At 35.7% G+C, this 21,646-nt stretch overlaps 1 protein-coding gene across 5 annotated transcripts in view; it reads left to right on the top strand.

Moving 5' to 3' along the window:
* Nucleotides 1-1,070: 1,070 nt before the first annotated feature.
* LOC108747172 (protein phosphatase PP2A 55 kDa regulatory subunit) overlaps nucleotides 1,071-21,646 on the top strand; it is a 26,048-nt gene continuing 5,472 nt past the window's right edge. The window contains exons 1-3 of one of the 5 annotated variants that reach the window (XM_018484485.1): nucleotides 1,071-1,699; nucleotides 15,803-16,140; nucleotides 18,145-18,287. In XM_018484485.1, coding sequence (XP_018339987.1) covers nucleotides 16,052-16,140; nucleotides 18,145-18,287 — 232 coding nt within the window. In that variant the 5' untranslated portion in view covers nucleotides 1,071-1,699; nucleotides 15,803-16,051. The other 4 variants (XM_018484480.1, XM_018484482.1, XM_018484479.1 and 1 more) reach the window with 4 other exon arrangements.

Below are 21,646 nucleotides of genomic sequence, written 5' to 3'. Positions count from 1 at the left end.
TTTTACAGATTTTTATATATACAACATTAAATTTATTATATGTTAAACGTGTTGTAAATAAAAAAAGCGATTTATTTTCTCTTAATTCAATAAATGAGATCTCTTTTAATTAATTCTGAAATTTTTTATGGTTACTATATTTTTAATACAGACCTAAAAATCTTAATGGAAAATATTATTAGATATGTTTACTTGTCTCATTCTGAATGTACCAAAATATTGTGATTCTATATATATTAATATTTTTTCTCTTCCCTACGTTTTCTTTTTTCCTGTCATTGTTTCTTTTAATAAATTTTATATTTTATTGTATATTTTTAATAAGAAAAAAACTTTATTAATAAAGTACTTATAAGTGTGTAACTCTCTTGTGTGTGTGCGATTGCATGTGTGTGTATAACTTTATAAAAAGTATATGAAAGAATCCATAGTTTCAAAGTTAAATTCTACATCATGATTCCCATAATAAAAATAATTACTTTATATATAAAAATCCAAAAATACATACTACTATCACTATCGATTTTAATTGTAATTAGTATTACAATGTAATACTTATATACAAAGATTCATTTTTTTATATAACAGTTCTTCATGAAATACACAAGATATACATATTACACCATAAAAGATATATAAAGTTGAATGTTTCAATTTGGAGTAAATTTTAAATTGTCATACATTCATGCGATTTCTGATTTTAAATAAAATTGCATTTTCCAAATTTATATAACAAAATTATAAAAAAAAAAATTGTTTCTGCATAAATGTGTACCCTCGATCGTTTTTCTTTCTATGCAATTTAATGCGCTCTAGTATTATAGAAAAAAAAAAAAATAAATAAAAAATACAATATAGACTCGCGCAGTTGTCGAACACAACTGTTGCACTTGATTCCGAGGATTTCCTCGGGCTTTACTTGGACTGCCGCACTCGACACTCGCATCGTCGTGGCATCGTGTAGAATCGTATCTACCGTCTCGTTTCATCGTGTCAATTCGTGGGGGCGATGCAACTCAAGGCGACTGGCGAGGGCGAGATTCGTGATGCGGCGGAGACTGCGAGACGACGCGACGCGATCGGCGATGTATCACGATGTATGTGAACTCGGCTCGGTTCGGCTCGGCGTGCTCGGGCCCGTAAGCTCGAGCAAGCTCGAACGGCGCGGTGGCCGGTGGTGCGAGGTGCGCCCGTAGTGCGAGTATTCACTTGAGCCTTCAGTAGTAAACACCAATCGGTGTAGGGCAGAGCACGGTGTAGAACGGTGTTGAATAATATCGCCGCGTTACCACGCTATTTGGCAGCCCGGCGTGTTGCGCACGAAAGGGAGCGCGGGTGCGCGTGCTGCACAGTGTTGCACGCATCGTTTCCTATAAAAAAAAAGAGGGAGAGAGAGAGAAAAACATCTGTGATCGCGTCGAGGTCGCGCGCGGTCAAAAGATCAGACGGGGATTTTGTGACTTCGGAGGCGGATCTCTGCATCGCACGGCGACGGAGTCATCGACACCCGCGTGTTATTGGACGCTAGCTTCCAACGCGGAATCGTCCTCGACTCCGTGCGTTCCGAGGAAGAGGGTCTACCTATCCGTACGACGAGTACAAGAGGGTAATCGACTACGAGCGATTGCACTTGTGATCCGCCACTACCACCGCCGCCGCCGCCGCCGCCGCCGCCAGTAGGCGTCCGTTATCCTTACGGGTGAGTTCCCTCAATGAAAATTCTCTCTACTCTCGGAATTATTCGTAGATTATTCGTGCGGGTTAACGGTGACAGCAACCCAGCCGCGTTTAACTCGGATATGCGGCTGGGAAGGCGACAGCTAGAGAAACATCCTTCCTCTTTTAGTTCACCCAAGACGCTTCTTTTACGTTCTTTTACGTTACGAAGGTGCACAATGTTTTTCCCGCCAATCGTAAACTGCACTAAAGGATAATGCAAATTGTGACTTAATTTTCGCTCGTTTTTTACGGAACATGAATTACCAGTATATCGTGTCACCCCTTCCCCTCCTCTTTCGCCTAATGTTTAAAAAGTGTACACGTATTTTTTGCATTAAATGAAATACATGAATATCTACGTTTTTTTTTGTAAATCGACAAATGTATGTAATCTTCCAAAAACATTGGTTAGAGAGGAAAGGGGAGAGAGAGAGAGAGAGAGAGAGAGAGAGAGAGGGAGGGGGAGAAGGGCGAATAGCGATTATAAAATATAATTTTATTCATTCTGAAAAAATGAGCACGTTTCGATTAGTGTTAATTGCGAAAATGGCACAATCAAATATCAGTCGAATGTCGGAAATACCATCGTATCGATACGCACGTGACGCACGTGCGTTTATAAAGAATGGCGCGAAAACATTTGCCTGAATCAGAGCTGTTTGCACGACATTGTACACCTGCCACATTCATATTCGAAACACTGATCGTCAACAGAATTCTCTGGTAAAAAAAAAAGTTGATAGAGAACGATAGAAAAATCCTATCGTTTGGAATATGGAATTTGGTTTGTAAATTCACTAATTTGAATCAGATCTTGTAGGAATCTTGTATAAATTTTACAAAATCTGGTAAAGTACGATATAGGATTCATATCCAATCAATTGTGATGCTCGCGAGGTCAACAATAGAAAATTATATAAACTTACAGAAAACGATACAAATTGATTGAGAAATTCTATCGTTTTCTATCAACTTTTTTTATCCAGATTTATATAGATATAAAAAAACAGACCTATTAATCCTGGATAAAAATCTATTATATATATTAGACTGCACTAGAACTCTTTCTCGCTTTCGCGAGAAACACACACACACACACACACACACATATTAAATATATACCTATCTCACTTTAAGTTTCTGTACACAAAAAATATACTCAGTGAATTAGTCAATTTATTGTATATTTTTCGAACAACCGCCCAAGTTGATGAGATGCGTTCGTAGTTCCGATAAATTGAAAGATTAATTCGATTTATTTGGACAATTTAAAAAAGTTATTTATAATTTAAATCACAGATTTAATAAAAGGATGAAAATTATTTTATCTAAAAATGGGTACAAAAATTGATAATTTGGAAAAGGTTATAATTTGAAATTGGGACAAAATTGTCGTATATAATAACGGCCAGCTGTAAAGCCAGTGTAGGTTTTTAGGTGAAAATGACTAATAATATAGCGAAAAATCATTTACACTTTTACAGAAAAGTCTTATATTGTAAATTATTAAAATTGTATCCACATTTGAAATATTTAATGTTTTTTTTTTTTTACTATAACGGTAAAAAAAAAGTCACTTCTATACATATACATGGATATACGTATACGTACGTAAGTCAAAATACGATGCATTTTTAAGGAAAAAAATGCTCGAGCTAAACTGGGACAGATTTGAGAATTGAACGACTTGATATCGTTCAATGATTGATTCTAATCTGAAAGCCGAAAGAGATATATTGCGAGATACGAAAAGGAAATGAAAAAGAGAGCTTTTAAAAAAAATTGCGAATACCCTATTGCAATAAATGAAATCAGATATTTCGCATAGTTCATACACACACGCAGCTCTGCATAATACGCGTCGTTCACTGCAACATTTGTCGCATTTTAAATACGAACCCCGTTATCGAAACGGTAGGTGATCGTTGAAGGTCAGTAGGTCACCACAAAATCTCGTGATGCTTAATAAATAAGCCCTTTCAATTACGCCGTCATCGTTTATTTACTAAAGACATTTTTATAATAGAAACGGTATAGTAAGTAGAAGCTTTACTACTTAACTAACCATACAGGCAGATCTGCATTTGATTGTTGTCGATTCAGCAGCGGAAGTTGATAAAAGAAAATGATTATTTCATTTCTAGACACAGCAAGATTCATTAAAACAAACAAATGTAATGATATTGGCTTTTTGAACTACGTCAAAAATAATGAACCATAAGGAGCATCCAAGTCAAATTGCAGGAAGTTATTGCAAAGTATTTTTTACCATTTAAAATACAAGTTAACGTTTTCTACTGTTATCCAGTCATCCAGTACAATTTTAGTAATATTGTACTGAAGATGACTGGATAACAGTTGAAACGTATACTGTATTTTAAACGATAAAAGGCATTTTGCAATAATATCCTGTAGTTTGGTTCCTTATCGTTTATTAAGATTCATTGATTTGGTCGAAAATATATTGAGATGTTTATTCTCTTATGTATATGTACACGTAAATATCGATGTTGTAACTGTAAAAATCTATATAAGTATACATATTATGTGAGAATAAAATTTGATTATAGCGTTTGCATCAATACTGTTATGTAAAAAAATATTATTGTACATTATTATTAAAAAAATATTGTTATGTAAATAAAATATATATAATATAAAAAAATTATCCAAAATAAAGTTATATAAAAGAAGAATCTCAAGTAGCACACAGCACTTATAAAGCGTTAATAAAGCGCTCAAAAAGCGCATATAATTGTTCTTTTAACGCTTCTCAAGCGCTGCTGTGCTACTTGGCATAATATTATGTAAATAAAATATACAGGATGTTTCAAAATTCGCTCCCACGGAGTACAAGACCTGATACTTTATGCTAAAAGAAACAACTTTTTCCTTTTGCAAAATATAGCGTCTGGCAAGTAGTTTTTGCAGGTTGAAGTTAACAAATAAACGCAAAAATTATTTATCGGACGCCATTTTGTTAAAGGAAAAAGTTGTTTGTTTTAGCATAAAGTATCACGTCTTGTATTTCGTATGTGCGAAATTTGAAACGCTCTGTATAATGAAACTTGTGCGACTTAAGTAAAAGTGTTTCATGTAAAAAAAAGTTGATGACAGTGAGAGGATCGTTTTTCTTTATTTCCACGATGTAACGCAAAAGCAAATTAATACATTTCGTCGATATCCTGCAGTCAAAATGAATCGAAAGATGAAATGCATCGTCAATCGTGTTAATGCATAATTAATTATTTATCGATTCTACTGCAGCATTTTGGAGTGCTGCGAAATGATTGGGGATAATTGTAAATTATAGTAATTAGTCTTTTTTCAATGGCTAACATTCGTTTGTCGTGTTTGCCACCTAATTTTACGGAGGATAACGATAATATTATCTACCTATTGATATTCCAGTATCATTTTCCGTTGCAACGTAGGGCAGTTCATTGTTAGAGGATTGATTTGGGATTAATTTTAAATATCCGTGAACTCGACTCTGACGTAAAAATAGAAGTTAATCAAATCTTCCGTTGAAAACGGCGTCAAATCGAACGAGATATACAATTGTACGTGTAATTACTTAAAGATCGAAAAAGAGAAAGAGAGAGAGGAAGGGAGGCGAAACGTTCTCCTTGCGTTCTATACTGAAAGAAAAGATTGGCTGAATATAGCATAAAATTTTTAATTGGTTGCAGCAACCAAGAAGAATTAGCTACTGCAGTCTCAATTAAAAATGCCATACCATATTTTACCATCTAATTTGCAGCAGCCAATCTTTTCTTTTAGTGTATCAATTAAGATTTCTTGCAAGTGTACTTGGTTAATTTTATGGCGTAGAACCCATAGCAGAAATGCTGACGGAAGTATCATTGTGAAAAAATATTGCAGCGACGACAAGTGATTTCCTCCACTACATCTTCTATATACATGCGCTCACCTTGTATTAGATGGCACCTGTTTTCGATTCTGGAGTTCGATAATCTAAACACGATATGTTCTGTGTTTATTGCACATATGCTTGACGATTACGATTTACGCAACGAAGGTGTTAACAATCATTGCTTGATCAGCGGCCTATCGTGAAACTCAACAGATTGACATTCGAGCAAATACGTCGAATGATTTGTATGTTGATTTTTAACTTGGGTTTTGTTGACAAAAATTTGCTCCAAAGTTTTTCTATATCGTCACGATAGATGATGATAAAAACTGCCGAAAGGAGCAACTAGATTAGAATGAACTTACGATTATAATAACAGATACGTTTCATTGATTGCTTTTTTTATTTAATCATGAAATTAATGTGTGTATCGTGCGATTATTAATTTCATCATCTCAAGGTTGCTTGACATTGTCATGGTGGCACTTGGGACGAATGTTCTCTGCACAGCGTGATACTCGAGAGATGAAAGCAAAAAGACGAGCCATGGGTATATTTCTCTCTGAAAGACATTAACAATCTCGCATAACGCCAAGTATGTACATCCGGCTGTGTCCTCGGAGTTTAAAGTATGAAAATATTACTGTGACCTTTTAAATAATTTACGCGCGCCCTTTTTCGATAATACATAAATCGTTATTTGCTTATTAGCCGAGCAAGGTCCTCTTCAACTTGCTCTCACCCTGAACACCCCGGGCATTCACGTCGCGTGGCGAGATACCACCGATGTGAATTGAATTCTGAATGTAACCAGTGCTTACCTTGGCCCACTCTCTCTCTCTCTCTCTCTCTCTCTCTCTCTCTCTCTCTCTCTCTCTCTCTCATCTCTCTTTTGACCAGTGAATAAACTTATATATACTTATATACGCTCGCAAGTAAGCCAAGTTTTTAAAAACAAGTTCTTATTTTGTCACCATCTAAATCCGCAAGTTGTTTCGTAGAACGTCACACGGTACAATAACGCTGTTTCACATTTCGTCTCCAACTTGACTTATTGTTTAAATAAACGCGCGCGTTCTGTACGTAATGCAAATTGCAAGTCCCACACAAGGAAGCTTATTTCAATACAATCATCGGAGATGAGTCTGACGGATTTGATACAATTTTATTTGAATTTGCAATAATCTCACTATTGTATGCTAGTTTGATTGCCATTCTTATTATTACGATCGTAACTTGTATCTTGATGTGAATTATGTAATTGTATATATGACCGTATAAAATCATCAACAGGTGTTACAGAATATTATCTGATTGTATAGGGAATATGGGATATCTATATCTACTGCTATATCTGTGTATAATCATAATCGACATAATTCAACGCAGTAATTGAACAGTATACAGTTTGTAGAGATATATAGTTAAAAATCCCGAAAAAAATTGGTTACATTATTGGCTGCGTTTAGCAGAGAAAAGTAATCGGTCAGCGCTAAGTGATTTTTTTAATATGATTGGTTCTTGTCTTTAGTTTTCTTCTAAGGTGTAGGAAATCACTTTACAGACCAATCACATTAAAAGATCTAACTGATTAGTTTTCTCTGCTGAACGCAGCCATTGTCAAAAGTATCGCTTTGGTCTCAGTTTGGAAACTCATCTCGCTTGCGTCAATGTAACGTAATGGATTAGTATTCTTTTATAGTAGACTTGGTTTCCTTTCACTAGTTACGACGTGAGTATTATACTCGCATGGAACATAGTTTTCAAGTAGGTTTTTTTGCGTTTTAATTTCGTCAAACTTCTCCGTAATCGAAATTAACTTTAATATCCTTTCGGTTATTTCAGGATACCATAATGCTATGCAAATAAATTTGGTTCCATCGTCAATCAGCGAATCAAATAGATACACGTATATTTTAGAATAAACACGTAGGCAGCCGTTAGCATTTTACAATTGAAATTCTTTTACATGTTTGAGCGCTGGATCGATTTTTTTCTTATTTCACAATCACGAAATCTGAATTCTTCCCAATGTTTGCAGATTCAGTAAATGTGTTGACATCTCCTGTGTAGTCGTCGAAAATAGCGCATCAGGTTGTTAAACAAGCTGAAAATAATCGGAAAGTCGTTAGTTATTTAGTCAAAATTTATCTTTCGAGAGACTGTTATTTCTTGTTCTGTCACAATGGTAGATTGCTTAATGAAAGTCAATACGCATCTTCCAGTTTGTGTTCGCGGGTAACGTGCAATGGCGAGCAATTGCGCTATTTACCCTGCTATTAATGCGTCGTTGAACGTTCGCTTTGTGTAGCTATCTGTCTACTTATTGTTAGTCAAACTATCATTTTTGAAGTAATTTCAACGAATATATCCGTTTTATCCGTATATACGTTCTTTTTTTTTTTTTTTTATTCATAACACTTGATCGTTTGGAAAGCTAATTAATTGAAAAGAAGTAGTGCCTAATTAGCGCAGAAATTAAAACGAAAGTCTTTTCTATCGGAAAACTATATTCATTACCATTGTGTTACGTCGCGTCGCATTGTAGAAATCATTTTTCCCTTTAATCTCTTTAATAAGTTTTTATCGAATTCTTGTCGAGTTCCATTAATTCTAATTAATTGAGTACAAAAATGAAATGTATACGTATACACATGCGTATGTGTGTGTGCGATTTGTTTCATCTTTTTATATTATTTCGTTCCTCGAAGAGAAAAAGTTAATCGAAAGGTTAATAACAACGACACAAAAATTGAAACAATTTCTCATTATCGATGCTCTTTGCCATAATGACCTGGCGAGCTCGTAGACGCCGGCAGTTACTCCTCTCAATGGCGACATATCAATAAATGCATTCGACTCGCGTAAGATTTCAAGCCTTCAGCACTATTATGTTTCTTTACTACGCGGTTCCCCAAGTCAATAAAGCCACGACCTATCGATCCGTCCTCTCTGTCTTTCTCTTTAACTGCATTCTATCTCTTCCGTCTCCTCTCGAAAGCTGGCGCGCCACTACAAAAGAGAGATAAATATATAAAAGATAGATACAGACCATCTTTCGCAAGGACTACTCGAGTTCGGAGGTGAACCTCACAGAGATATATTTATCTATCTCTTCTGATCACACGGGTTACATTATCTGCAGAGAATAAGGATGCTGTGCTTGTATCTACGCCTGCAGGTGCATGAACATTGGTGATTTAACGAACGATTCTATATGATTCATTTTAGATCGTAGATATTGAGATAATTGGAGAAATCGATACCATATCTAAAGACTGTGATTATGATTCAGTAGTCTTAAGCATAATCCTGATTTTTTGTTTTCACAACAATTGATGTTTCGTACAGTTGCATTTTGCAATCCACTTATTATATTGATATATATTTATTGTATCTAAATTATTATTGTATATCTATTATTATCCAGGTTGTTTGCGCAAAGTATTATACAATAATTACCGAACGACTTAATATTCTGCCAGAATTAATTGCTTGACAATATCGAGACGATGGCGCTGTCCTCTGTACAGCTAATACATATATGATGTATATACGATGGCTCATCTTGAAATAGCTTTTTATTATACGTTCCTTGCTATAAACTAAATTGTCGACAATCACATACCTCGGGAAGATATGAACTTTAAAATTAAACGAGCAATTTGATATAAAAGAAGCAGGATAAACCCATGTATTAACCCATGTATTGTCTCTGTGACTATCTAGGTCAGCGCTATCGCATAGGGTGACTGTATCAGTTCGACTACGTCTGTCAGTACTTAAGGATATTAGGTATGAACCGAAAAATAGAAATTATCCATCTCAGCGGCAGGCAGTTGCAAGAAAGGTGCTCGCAAAATTGTCCGTGGTTATTTTGCTGGTGAGCTTTTTAAAAGAAATCGTCGTCCGCGAAGGATTTGCAGGATCGTTGGCTTTTAAAGCCAATTAGTTCGATATATAATAACCGGGATAGGCTATTTACGTTACTACGTTGTATTATCTGATGGGTGTCGTCTATTAATGGCATCTCGATGGACATTTTTAATAGGTAGGCTATTAACGTTAACGCGATGTATTTTCTAACATTGATGGATGGAACTCTGCTCGATGATACGTGTAATGTTATCGTTCGATTATGTCTTTAGGACAATGATGGAGTGACATTTTATTTGTGATAATTAAATAGATTGCAATATTGCATGCACTTACTCGTATATGCAGGTTTTTAATATGATTATGTGTGCCCGACGAAACGCATGTTTTATATAATCTATAATCGCTTATACATATTAGTATAATTCATAAAGGAAGCAAAAAGGATATTCTTTGAGGTATGAATTATTGCATATGTTTTTCTTTCTTTGTTGTTTCATTGCTTTTTTCTGTTGCGGTTTGAAGAAGCTTTCCTGTCGGACTCCATTTTCATTCCGCTTTGGAAAGAAAGAGATAATTTTATTATCTCAAATAATATTTCTTGTGGAGATACGGTAATGTCGTTCAAGGATTCGCTATGGATATATATACACATTTGTCGCATTTCTCATAAATCATATACTTTTCTTAAAGAGATAAATCGCTCTATAGCTGGATAAAGACTTTATCAAAGACTTTATCAAACGACAATAAATTTTGAGTTAATCCACTCTTATATCTTGTAACGTGTCAATAAGGTCTTATCGATAGAATTGTCAGTGGGATAAAAAATAAATCGAATATACTATCTTCCTAAAAAAAGAAAAGTAAAGCAAATTTGAAATCTTACAAAAGCAGCAGGCAGTTATAAGGATTCATTAAGCTTGACCTATTATTAAGCTTTTCCGACTTCTTCACATTCAATATTAGCATAGATACTTCTGTTATATACGTGCATTCAGTTCTTTCAATAATCAAACTTCTTTCTCTTTATTACTTTATTCCTCAATTTCGTAAAAATCCTAACGTAAAATATATTGTTAAAGTTTCCTGTTTTTCGCCATCACTGCGATTAATCGATAAATAAATTACGATTTAGCCAGCTAAAATATTTTACAAAATATCTTATTATAATAAGCGTTTCAGTCTGCGCTTAACACAAAACTAATAATAACAGAAAACTAAAAAATAATAATAGAAAACTTTTCGGATAACTAATGTTGATGATAACATTGAATAAAAATTACGAACGCAATGTAACTTTAATAAATGAAAATTGCTGCAGACAGGTCTTGAAAATGAATTACGACGATGTCGAGGAAAGCTTACGACTGCGATAGTTGGTGCGATGCGTTCTTTAGGAGATAGAACATTATAATTTGGGAAAGTACATGATTACTATATTATACAATAATTGGTACAACAACTGTCTCGGAAACATACAGAAAATTACAGAGATGCGGCATTGCTTCTTTCCTGTACGACTTTCCAACATTGATACAGCAGTTCTTTCATTGTGTTTGTTTTGAGTTAGGATCATTAGTATTCATTTAACGGCGATTTCAGTTCTATAAAGCTAGCAGGATCAAATCAACAGAATCGAACCTATCGGAATTTTTAGTACTCATTTTGTACTAAATTGTACCATTAATGATAATTTTATACCGTGTATTATTTCGGAAAAAATCGTGGCGCTGCTAACTTAATATTAATTCTGGTAGGACCGATTCAAAATAAAAGAGAAAAAGAAAAATAATATCAGAAATCAAGGATTGAATTTGTACTATTTTGTACTACCAACAACAATTCTATATTATGTGTCATTTCCAAGAAAACAGTGGCGCTGATAGTTTAATATGCTTATTTAAACTGGCAAGACCGTATGTTTAGCAATTAAAAAAAACACACAACGGTAAAAATTAATACAACTGAATTTGTATTAATTTGAAAAGTATTAATATTTTACATGTTTTCTCTTTAAAATGACTTTATCAGTATATACATACAATTTATGATATGAGGCATTCGAACCGTGCACCTTTGAAACATTTTTTTTAAATTGCTAATATATTCTACAGATAAAAATATGAGACACGTGTTTCGCGAGAAAAATGTGAGATTTTTTTGGTGACGTTATGTTATAATTATATTATTGACGTTTGTAAGCTGCAGAAACTCATAAAAAATTTATAAAAATTTATAAAAATATTATATTCGCATTTCAATTATGAAGTAACCCTAAAAATTTCAAAATGGAACTCGAATGAACTGTATAGTTACAAAATTCGAATTCCATTTCGAAATTTTCAGAGTTAGTTCAGAGTTACTATAATAGAAATGGGAGTATAATGATATTTTTATAAAGTTTTTTAGTTGATGATGAAAAAAATATTAATTAAAATTGTAAACAAATGGAAAATGATTTATTTATATGAACGTAATAAATTACAAATAATCCATCCATTGGAACAATTTAAGATTTTTAAAATCGGACTCTTAATTTTGGAAAATCTTGCATGTTTTTGTACAACTAATGATTTCGACAATATAATAATTTGAATGTTCGCATGAGCGACGTTTTTTATGAATTTCTGCAACTTACAATAACTTTACAAAAAAAATCTCGCATTTTTTTTGCAAAATACATGTCTCATTATTATTTGTAGAATATGTTAACAAATTAAAAAAAAATGAATGTAAAAAAATGAATGTGGATTTAATTGACAAAAATTATTTTGTAATCAAAGGCTGCGAGTCACAACTAGATGACGAGTGTTGGAAATTAATCTAATATTTAATGATTTTTTGTTAAATCGTTTGAAAATAATGTACTTGATATAATTATTCTATGTATTAATATCTCGATTTAAATTATACAATATGGTCAAATTATATAATATTAGGTTATTTTAATCTAGATACTGAGAATGCCTTTAATCATAAAATTGCAATGAGTGAATTTAAATTGCGTTACCGTCTGCAACAATCGAAGTATGAAGAAGGAAGAATAACATCAAGGATATGGACATGAAATATTCGAGGAGGAATAATAAAATCGTCTTAATATCGCAAAAATTTTGAATTGGAATATGTTATAGAACTGTTATATCTATATCGACGATCAAATCGCAGGTTTGTTTTTATAAAATTGTTCGCTGAAGATGACCCGATAGAAGTTGAAAACGTATGGTTATGTTTTTATGTTTTTATGTACTTATAATTTAATTATTAAATATTAGATTGATTTCCAACACTCGTCATTTAATTGTGACTCTTAGCCTTTGATTATAAAATAATTAAAAAAATAAAATAAAATGATATTTCAAAGGTGCATGGTTTGACGTGGAATGCCTCATAGACTGTAAGTATATATTAATAAAGTCATTGCAAGGAGAAAACATATAAAATATTAATTTACTTTCAATGGTGCAAATTAGTACAAATTTAGTTGTATTAATTTTTACCCTTGTGTTGTTTTTTTTTTATGATCCTGCCAGCTTAAATATTAAACTAGCAGCGCCACTGTTTTCTTGGAAATGAGACATAATATAGAATTGTTTTTGGCAGTACAAAATAGTACAAATTATTTGTACTATTGTGATTTCTGATATTATTTTTCTTCTTCTCTTTTATTTTGAATTGCCACGATTTTTTTCGAAAAACACACGGTTCAACATTATCATTATTAACAGTTACAATTTAGTACAAAATGAGTACTAAAAATTCCAATAACTCCGATTTGATTTTGCTGATTTAATCCTGCTAGCTTTATAGAGTTGGCGATTTTACTTGTCTGCTTATCTGCAATGCTTATTTGCTTATCCGACTCCCTTTATTTCGTCTCTTCGGATCATTATCATCTGCACCAATAATACACATATTTCAGAGCATCGAACGCCATTACGCTCGTGTGTGATTACTCGGTGGAAACTCATACGAATAAAATGTATTTTCGGGCATAAGTTTCAGCTGGAAAATTCTCTGACCCAGTGCCAACGATTCCAGTCTTCGCGTACATCGTGACGTCAGCTCGGCTTTGTTTAAACTATTTATCCGTCTACGAGATTATCCTTTTTTTTTTTTCCCGAGGAATATTGTAAACCAGATATCCGTAATCGTGCAAGTCTTGGTTAATCTTGATAAATGAATAATTATTTTGTTTAATATAGCTTATCGTTATATTAAATTGACCCTGTGCCATACCGTCGGATCAATTTTGTATTTTGGATTAATTAATAAATCACGCTGAAATTAATAAATTTGAAACTAGAATTTAAAAAAATACTAAATTTAAGAAACATTCCAATACTAAAATTATCTCTCTTATAAAAACAGAATATATTGTGAGCCTATGTGGTTACCGAATAATTTACTTTAATTTAATTACTCATCAGATTTCCTTTCTTTTATAAGGAGCGTCGCGATAATCTCTATTTCTATCCTTCGCTCAAATAGAGAATGATGATGGAGCACAAATGTGCAGTCCGTTCGTAAATTAGCTCATATGGTGACCTTACCATTTAAATCGTAGAAAGAGATTCACCGGTAGTAGAAATTAGCGTAGATATTCAACCTTGTCTCTTGTTGCAAATGGCGTTTTACTTTTACACTACGTATCACACTGTGTCGAATTTAGATTTACGAAATAATGTTTTTAATACATATTATTAAATCATCGCATCTATTTCATTTGTTATTTTTACTGTTATAAAATATAATTGCGTATTATTTGAGACGAGTAAAAAAAAGTGTTTTGTCAAATTCATATTCAATATAATATGAATTTGCCAAAACACTTTTTTTTATTAATATAATTTTTTTTATATAAATTTTTTCACTTAAATATTTACAATTTTATACATGGATTTAAAAACGATTATAGATGCAGTGCGTATGAAAATACAGAGTACTATACTTAACAAACACATGCATCGGATCCTTCAACAATGTATTGATAAAAAGCCGAAGTGAACAATCATTTATATACCGCTTAATATGTCTTATAATCACATTGCCATGTGCAATGTGATTATGAGACATATTAAGAATCGTAATCGCAGTGTGAAATGTCTGTCAGTGCGAAACAGACTGCAACAGCATACATCTTATGTGTATACGCGATTAAAAGGAAACACGAAACGACCGTATGATACAAGCCGTATCACACTAGCTGGATTGGAAATTGTCTCTCTTGAAGATCTACATTCGCGTTTGCGAATCTTTTGACTAATAGAAAAAGAGCTGCTGGCCAGCAAGTCCATTTCTGAATGGTCAAAAGACGTAAACGCCAAGACGTAGACGCAATCTCCAATCGCTAGCGTGATATCGGCAAAACATTAACGAAAAATCTGCGATCGAAAAAAACGATGCATCGAATGTGTCGCATATATTATAACATATTTATTATAATAGGTTGCAGGACGCGGAATACAGGACGCAGGGAATGGATAAACTTCAACTTTCGCGTCCTGCTTTCTGCGTTCTATTATGTGCGTCGTCTACAATACACGGAGTAAGAAGTAAGAGTAAGAAATTGATCAATCACAATCGATTATTCTTCTCACATTCGATTATGATTAGCCAATTTCTTACTCCGTGTATTGTACTAGACAACGCATTACGTATTGCGGCCTGCGACCTATTATAATTTGAAATACGTACGTTTCACTTGCGACCTGTTATGTCTGCGTGCTATATTGAACTTTAGCTATATAGGTCTCAGTAATACCTTGGTAATACACGTCGTAATACGTCGAATTAAATAAGTCGCTATTAAATACTCACAAGTGTGACGAACACTTGCGACTTGCGTGGCTAATCAGCCAAGGTCTATCACGCCTTACTTATACCCTTACTTATGCCAGCTTATTTGACTACACGACGTACCTTATTATCCATTTAAAAATATTACGTTTATATATATATATATACATACTAGTATATATGCAACAGGTTACTTTTTTTATCAAACGTGCATTTATCGTGAAACGCATATATATCACGAATATATGTATGTATAAATATTAGACAACTTGCAAAATTTCCTACAAACGTTGTTTAGTTAATGAAAAAAGTGGGGGAGATGGATTATTTGGAGTTAGAAGTCACACACACAATTGATGATATAAAATACGCTACATAGATGAAAATACAATACATGGCGACAATATCGAATGAGATTTAGAGTGAGAACGTGGAACGTGAAGGATAAGAGAGAGAGAGAGAGAGAGAACTAGACTTTAGAAAGACGAGAGACAAATATTACATTAAATTGATTTTTTTTGTTTTCAGTGACAACAAGCCAACAAGACGACAAGGCGATAGTGAGAGCTAAAATTGAGGATAACACGAGGATAACAGCTGGCAGGAAGCTGAGGTTAGCGAAGTGTCACCACGCGTCACGCCGGGGTGGTGGGTCTATGGGGGGCTCCGCCGCAGCGGTCCCCCGGCTCGAGTCCAACCGGCAACTGCCGGAACGGTGGTGCCATCCTGGCACGGGCCAAGACCGCCCCGCTTCCGGCGGTACCACCGTCCAAACGGATGAAGAGTCCTTCCAACATCATGAGGCAGTCCAGCCTCACGAAGCTCGGTTCCATGATCAACACCGCCGTCAACAAACGTGCCGGTGGGTCTTAAAGTACATACTTTACTGGGACGTTTCTTGAGACACGCCAAACTCGAACTTTTCTGACTCGCAACTTTTACGGAGACGTTCTATTTGTCAGGAATTCCTCTCTTCAATTTCCCTTGATGTAATCTGCTTTTTAAATTAGTGCCTATTATATAGATTCGTAAAAATATTCTGTAAAAATATGTCTGTAAAACGGGAAGAACAGAAAGTTACTTGACATTTACTTTCAACTTAAAACGCGGCACACGTCTTTGAAACCTGGTCCTTCCTCGCGCCTGTTCACGTGGATAAACCCGAGTCGAAATTTTAGTCCTACTTTGAACCTCTTTCAACCTCAATTAAACCTTATAAACCTGTTTTTGATACTTGTACAATCAAATGGAGCCCCTTTTAATATTACTTAATCTACAGCTTCTATTTAGAAAACTTTTCTTAAACCGAAAAATAGAAAATCTTATAATAACTGCCATTTACAGGCTCAACGTAGGAGCTCCATTCATTAGATTAGAACCTATTATAAATCTCTAGAGTCTACATACGTTATCTTTAGAGTCTACGTACGTTCTAAAACTAGGGTTTAAAGTAGGAGAAAAATTTCGGGAACGCATACACCATTTCAAGACGGTGAATTTTTTCCTTCCCCGCCGCGTATGGTTGCGTCGGATTACGTCAGATAAACAAAGTATAAATTCCTGTCATAAATTCAAATACATAGAATTTTAAGGAGTTTCTCAATTTTGGGATTTCGTGTCAAATTTACACACAATATGATGATTTTAATTCTATTCCAAAATTTTGTATCCGCTAATGTACTCGATGAGTGGTTGAAGTAGAATTGTTAGTACTTATATAATAATAAGTTAAATTAAATTAAATTATTAATTATTAATAATAAGTAATAATAATAAATAAATTAAATTAAATATACGGGGTAATCCAGAGAACCATATAATCCATAAGAAACTTATTACGCGCGTTTATCTTTCGTGCGTAAATTAAAAAAATGTTAATATAATGCTTGATAAAAATTGTTGCTTATATCGCACAATAGTCGTAATTGAATCGTTCTTTCGTTATTTTGAATTCTTCGTCAAACAAAATTACATTAATCGAACAAATTCAGCGCGTCTCTGTCTTCGTCGAGTTATCTTTTAATCTGCAGAGTAAACCTATATTATTTTTCTATCTACATTCTATATCGACGGAGATTTGTCCACACATTAAATAATAACAGGATCTTTATTTATTTATTTTATACTTCCAATCTATGTAACTTTTAAACGCTTGTTCTGAAATAATTTGGAGCTTTCTCTTTTCATTGTGTGCTGCAACCTCTTACAAAGACGATGCTTTCCATCCTGAGAAACTGTACGTTGTGCTTATAATCGTATCAAAAATTTAAATCGATCGCTTATGTAATATATTACTGATTATATAAATACCCAAATATATCCTTTCTTTAACTTAACAGATCACTTCCACTCGATTTAAGCATACACATACTAGACACGTTTAATAATATAATTTATTTCTTTATTACTTCTTTTTCTCTTTTCACATACACACACGCACGCACGTACACACACACAAACACACACACACACACACACACACACACACACACACACACACACACACACACACACATTACTGGCTTGTATTATAGTTTTTCTCAGCTTCTCTTTTAGAAATCATTTGTCGTGTACGTAGTATGCTTGATATATTTATGGAATTTCGTTTACATTAATGAAATATAAGAAACGAAGCTGTTTGTGAGTCTTACTTATCGGAGGTATATATTTGTGAGACCAGTTAGAGAGGCCGGCTTTCATATTTGGCGGCCAATTAGTAAATACTCCCGGGACTGACATTGCGCGAGAGGAACCCAGATTCGTCACAATTCGTTACAATTGTTGTGCAGGAAAACTCGAGTGTCGCGGTTGTCGTGATTGTCGCAATTATCGCGTTGCGACAAGGTAAACGTTGCCGATGATACACGAAGACGTACATATTCGGCGGATCGCGTGCGTGTTGGAAGAAAGGCTGTCGCTGTCGGACCGAACGAAAATATGGTTCGTTACGTTCTGCCCAACCGGAAGGAAGTGAAGGACCCGAACGTCGTTCGTGCCGACTACGATTATCTCCGTGAGTAGATACCGAACCAAGATCACTGGGCTTGTAGACGATTTCTAATGATGAGATGATATTTCAACGTGTCTGTGCTGATACTCGAAAAGCTAAAAGAAGCGACATGCTGTTCAATCTAAATTTTAATGCGCAAGTAAGCGCGAACTTGGGAAATCTCATGCAGACGTGCCGTAAACCAAACTCTTCGAATTGTACATTGTTTTAGAAGTGCGCGAGATACGATCGTGGTAGGCGGCTGTTGAAATTCTAGCGGAGATGCAATCTCGTTAGTACGAACGTATTAACGTAACGACTCTAATACGTTCGGCAAAGCTCCGTCGCTTGTCCTAGCTTCGCGTATCTCGGTACCACTTTGAGATAGTCTCGAGAATCGCCTCTCGTGACTCTCATCCCGTTTGTGAAAAGCTTACTGTCTTGTCTTACAATTGATTGTGAGTCGTCGACCGTTTTCGAACGATCAACTATGGATAAATCGCACAAACAGTGATTAGCCTTTCTAATTTCCGATTGAAAATGGATCGATCGAAAATCCAAGCCTCTAGGACATTGGCGAGTTTGCGAACAAGTAGGAATTCACCGCTGTTTTCCTCTCTCGAGGAGTTACACGACAAATTAACGGAGCTTTTAGGTAAATTCTTCAATTCATCGTTTGAATGTGAAAAATTTTTTTAATTTTATATATCCAGCCAGATTTATTTTAACGACTCGTCAAATATCCTCTTCGGTCGTGAAACGACCTCTCTCCTTGGAATTAGCGTTCCTGATGGTAGCGTACTAATAAATATCACGTATGATGTCGTGGATACGCCACTCCACATAACGCGTTTTTACAAAATTATCTTTGTTTTGACGGGTATAATCGTTTGTTATTGCGTCAATAGGTCGTTCACGATTAAGAGTCACCTCCTTGGCCTATTACATTATTATGTACGATCGAAAATATAACGGTTCCTCGTCGAAAATATCGACACTTTTTGCAAATATAATTTCCCTTTGAACATAGTTTTCATATATCTTTGATACGTAACAATTAATGCACACTTCTTGGTACACGTTGTTAAGATATTTTGATATGGATGAAAAGGATTAATTTGTTTCTCGTGAGAGCAAGGAGAGAGAGAGAGAGAGAGGGAGAGAGAGAGAGAGAGAGAGAGAGAGAGAGAGAGAGAGAGAGAGCTGTCCAACAGCGATTGCTATATATGTGATCGTGAGTACAAGTACGATGAGTTACTGGCTGTTTCATCTTTTTTTTTTTACGAAGCAACAAAAAGTTTCAGGACGTGCATTTCTCTCTCAGGGATAAAAGAAAATAGATCATGTGCATCGCTTCCCCCACATCGGTTAATACTTTTTATAAAAGTATCATTTTGAAATGTTTATATCTTGTGTTGAAAGCTTGAAAGTTGGAACGTCTACTTAATCCTCTAAATCCTCTAAGCTCCTTTAAAAGATTCGTATAACGTAAGTTGTAAGTCGGACAATTTTTTTATCTTGATAAATTGCATTATTTATAACACGTGTACTATAATTTATGGCGTCGTTTTTATATGTTTTTATACGGAAAAGATTCCCGCGATCTTATATCGAATAGATATTTTGCTAGTTCTATATATATACATATATAAATAACGTATCGTTATGTTTATCCGAATCGATTACAATCATGTTTCTTATCCGATAATGTAGTGGTTGACCGATCATAAATAATCAAACGTTTCATCGGTCACCGACGAAATACTGTTAAAGACCGACATTTTTACGGGAGTTCGCGTCCTTGCGAATATTGAAGTAATTAAGAGTTAAAAATTGATAATATTGTACTAATTTTATGATTTATTAATTTAGTAGACGTACTTATGCATTTAGAACTCAATAATACTCGATTTTTCTTTAAAATTATAATTTCAGAGTTATCGTCAAAGTTTGATTATCAACAGAGATGATAACTGCAGAGAAAAAAATTGTAATTTTTCTGCAATATATAGGATATTATAGCTTTATAAGTATGCATATTTATTTATGGAGCATTTATGTAATAAAAAAATCATGAATTTAATAACGTATGAGCCAAGTATTTATGTGAATAATAGCAAATTTATATCAATTGTCGATAACGTCAGCATTCTTCAATTACCTCCGGGCCCTTGGGGCCCTTTTTACACCGCTGAAAATTTATCCAGGTTGACGGTCTTTAATAGTATCTCGTCGGTACGTCGGTGCGTCGGCAGAGAAAAGGAAGATAATTTTCAAAGTTGCCGCGTAGCGTGAATTCGCGGTGAGTCGCGCGTTCTCGGCCATCCTCGGCCATCCTCGTCCATCCTCGGGAATACATTCGCACGGCGTGACGGCGTGACGGCGCAGACTCTGCGCGGGCCACTTGCGCTGACTTGCCGAACATCGCCGAGCATCGCCGAGCTACGCCGAGGATCGTGTGTAAAGATGGTGGTTACCGTGGAGCGGAGCCATCAGCCAAGCGGAGCCGCGGAAGTAGCGAAACCTGGTTGCGCAGTGACGTCACGCCATAGTCGCACATAGTCGTGTTGTGCAGTTATGCGCCTGTGAACTTCCGCCATTGAGAGCAGCCGCGTTACGTCGAGAGCGGTTTATGGCACGGTGGTTAGCCGGAAATATGTGACAGAGGATCGGTGGCGGACAGCCCGGATCTCGCGGAATCTCGCGTGTTTCTCGCGTAGCGAACGATCTCCTCGTCGCCGGCGTGGTGCCGCGTGCGCGCGCGCGCGCGGACGTATCCTGAGAGAACCGAGAACGTATAATCTCGAGTCTCGCCCGCGCCGTTGGTTGGGCCATCGCACCGTACACGTTGGGGCCCCTCTCAACGACAATCGACGCGCGCTCTCTCTCTCTCTCTCTCTCTCTCCGCTTAAGCGTGTCCAGTTTCCTCGTGTGTCGTGTCGAGAATGGCCGGTAAGTAGTGTTCCAGTTACCGTGGCTCTTGATAAGCCGGCGCATACCGCGCATCTCTCCTCGCCGCCAACGACGCGCGACAGCCGACGGCCGACAGTTACGGCGCCTCTCTGCTCCTGCTTCTACTACGGCTCGCCTCTTCGCCTCCTCGCCTCTTCGCCTCCTCGCTTTGCTGCAGCGAGGTGAACCTTGACCCAGATTAGGGACGCGCCGCCCGAGTGTCCTCGTCCTCTTCGCGTTTCTCTTCATCGCGTAATAGCGTATCATTTGCGCCCGTACTCCGGATTCTCTCCCCGTGCACGTGGTGGGGGGCAGATAGACCTATGTGCCCGTCGCCGGTGACGGCGACAACAACAGCGTCGGCGGCGGCGGCGACGACGGCGACGGCGGCGGCGGTGGCGACGGCGGCGTCGACGGCGGCGACGGTGGTG

The sequence above is a fragment of the Trachymyrmex septentrionalis genome, unplaced genomic scaffold (assembly GCF_001594115.1).
Source record: "Trachymyrmex septentrionalis isolate Tsep2-gDNA-1 unplaced genomic scaffold, Tsep1.0 scaffold196, whole genome shotgun sequence".
In the NCBI taxonomy this organism is placed as follows: Eukaryota; Metazoa; Arthropoda; class Insecta; order Hymenoptera; family Formicidae; genus Trachymyrmex; species Trachymyrmex septentrionalis.
Note: the sequence above shows the minus strand (reverse complement) of the source record. Positions and strands in the feature narration are given on the sequence as shown.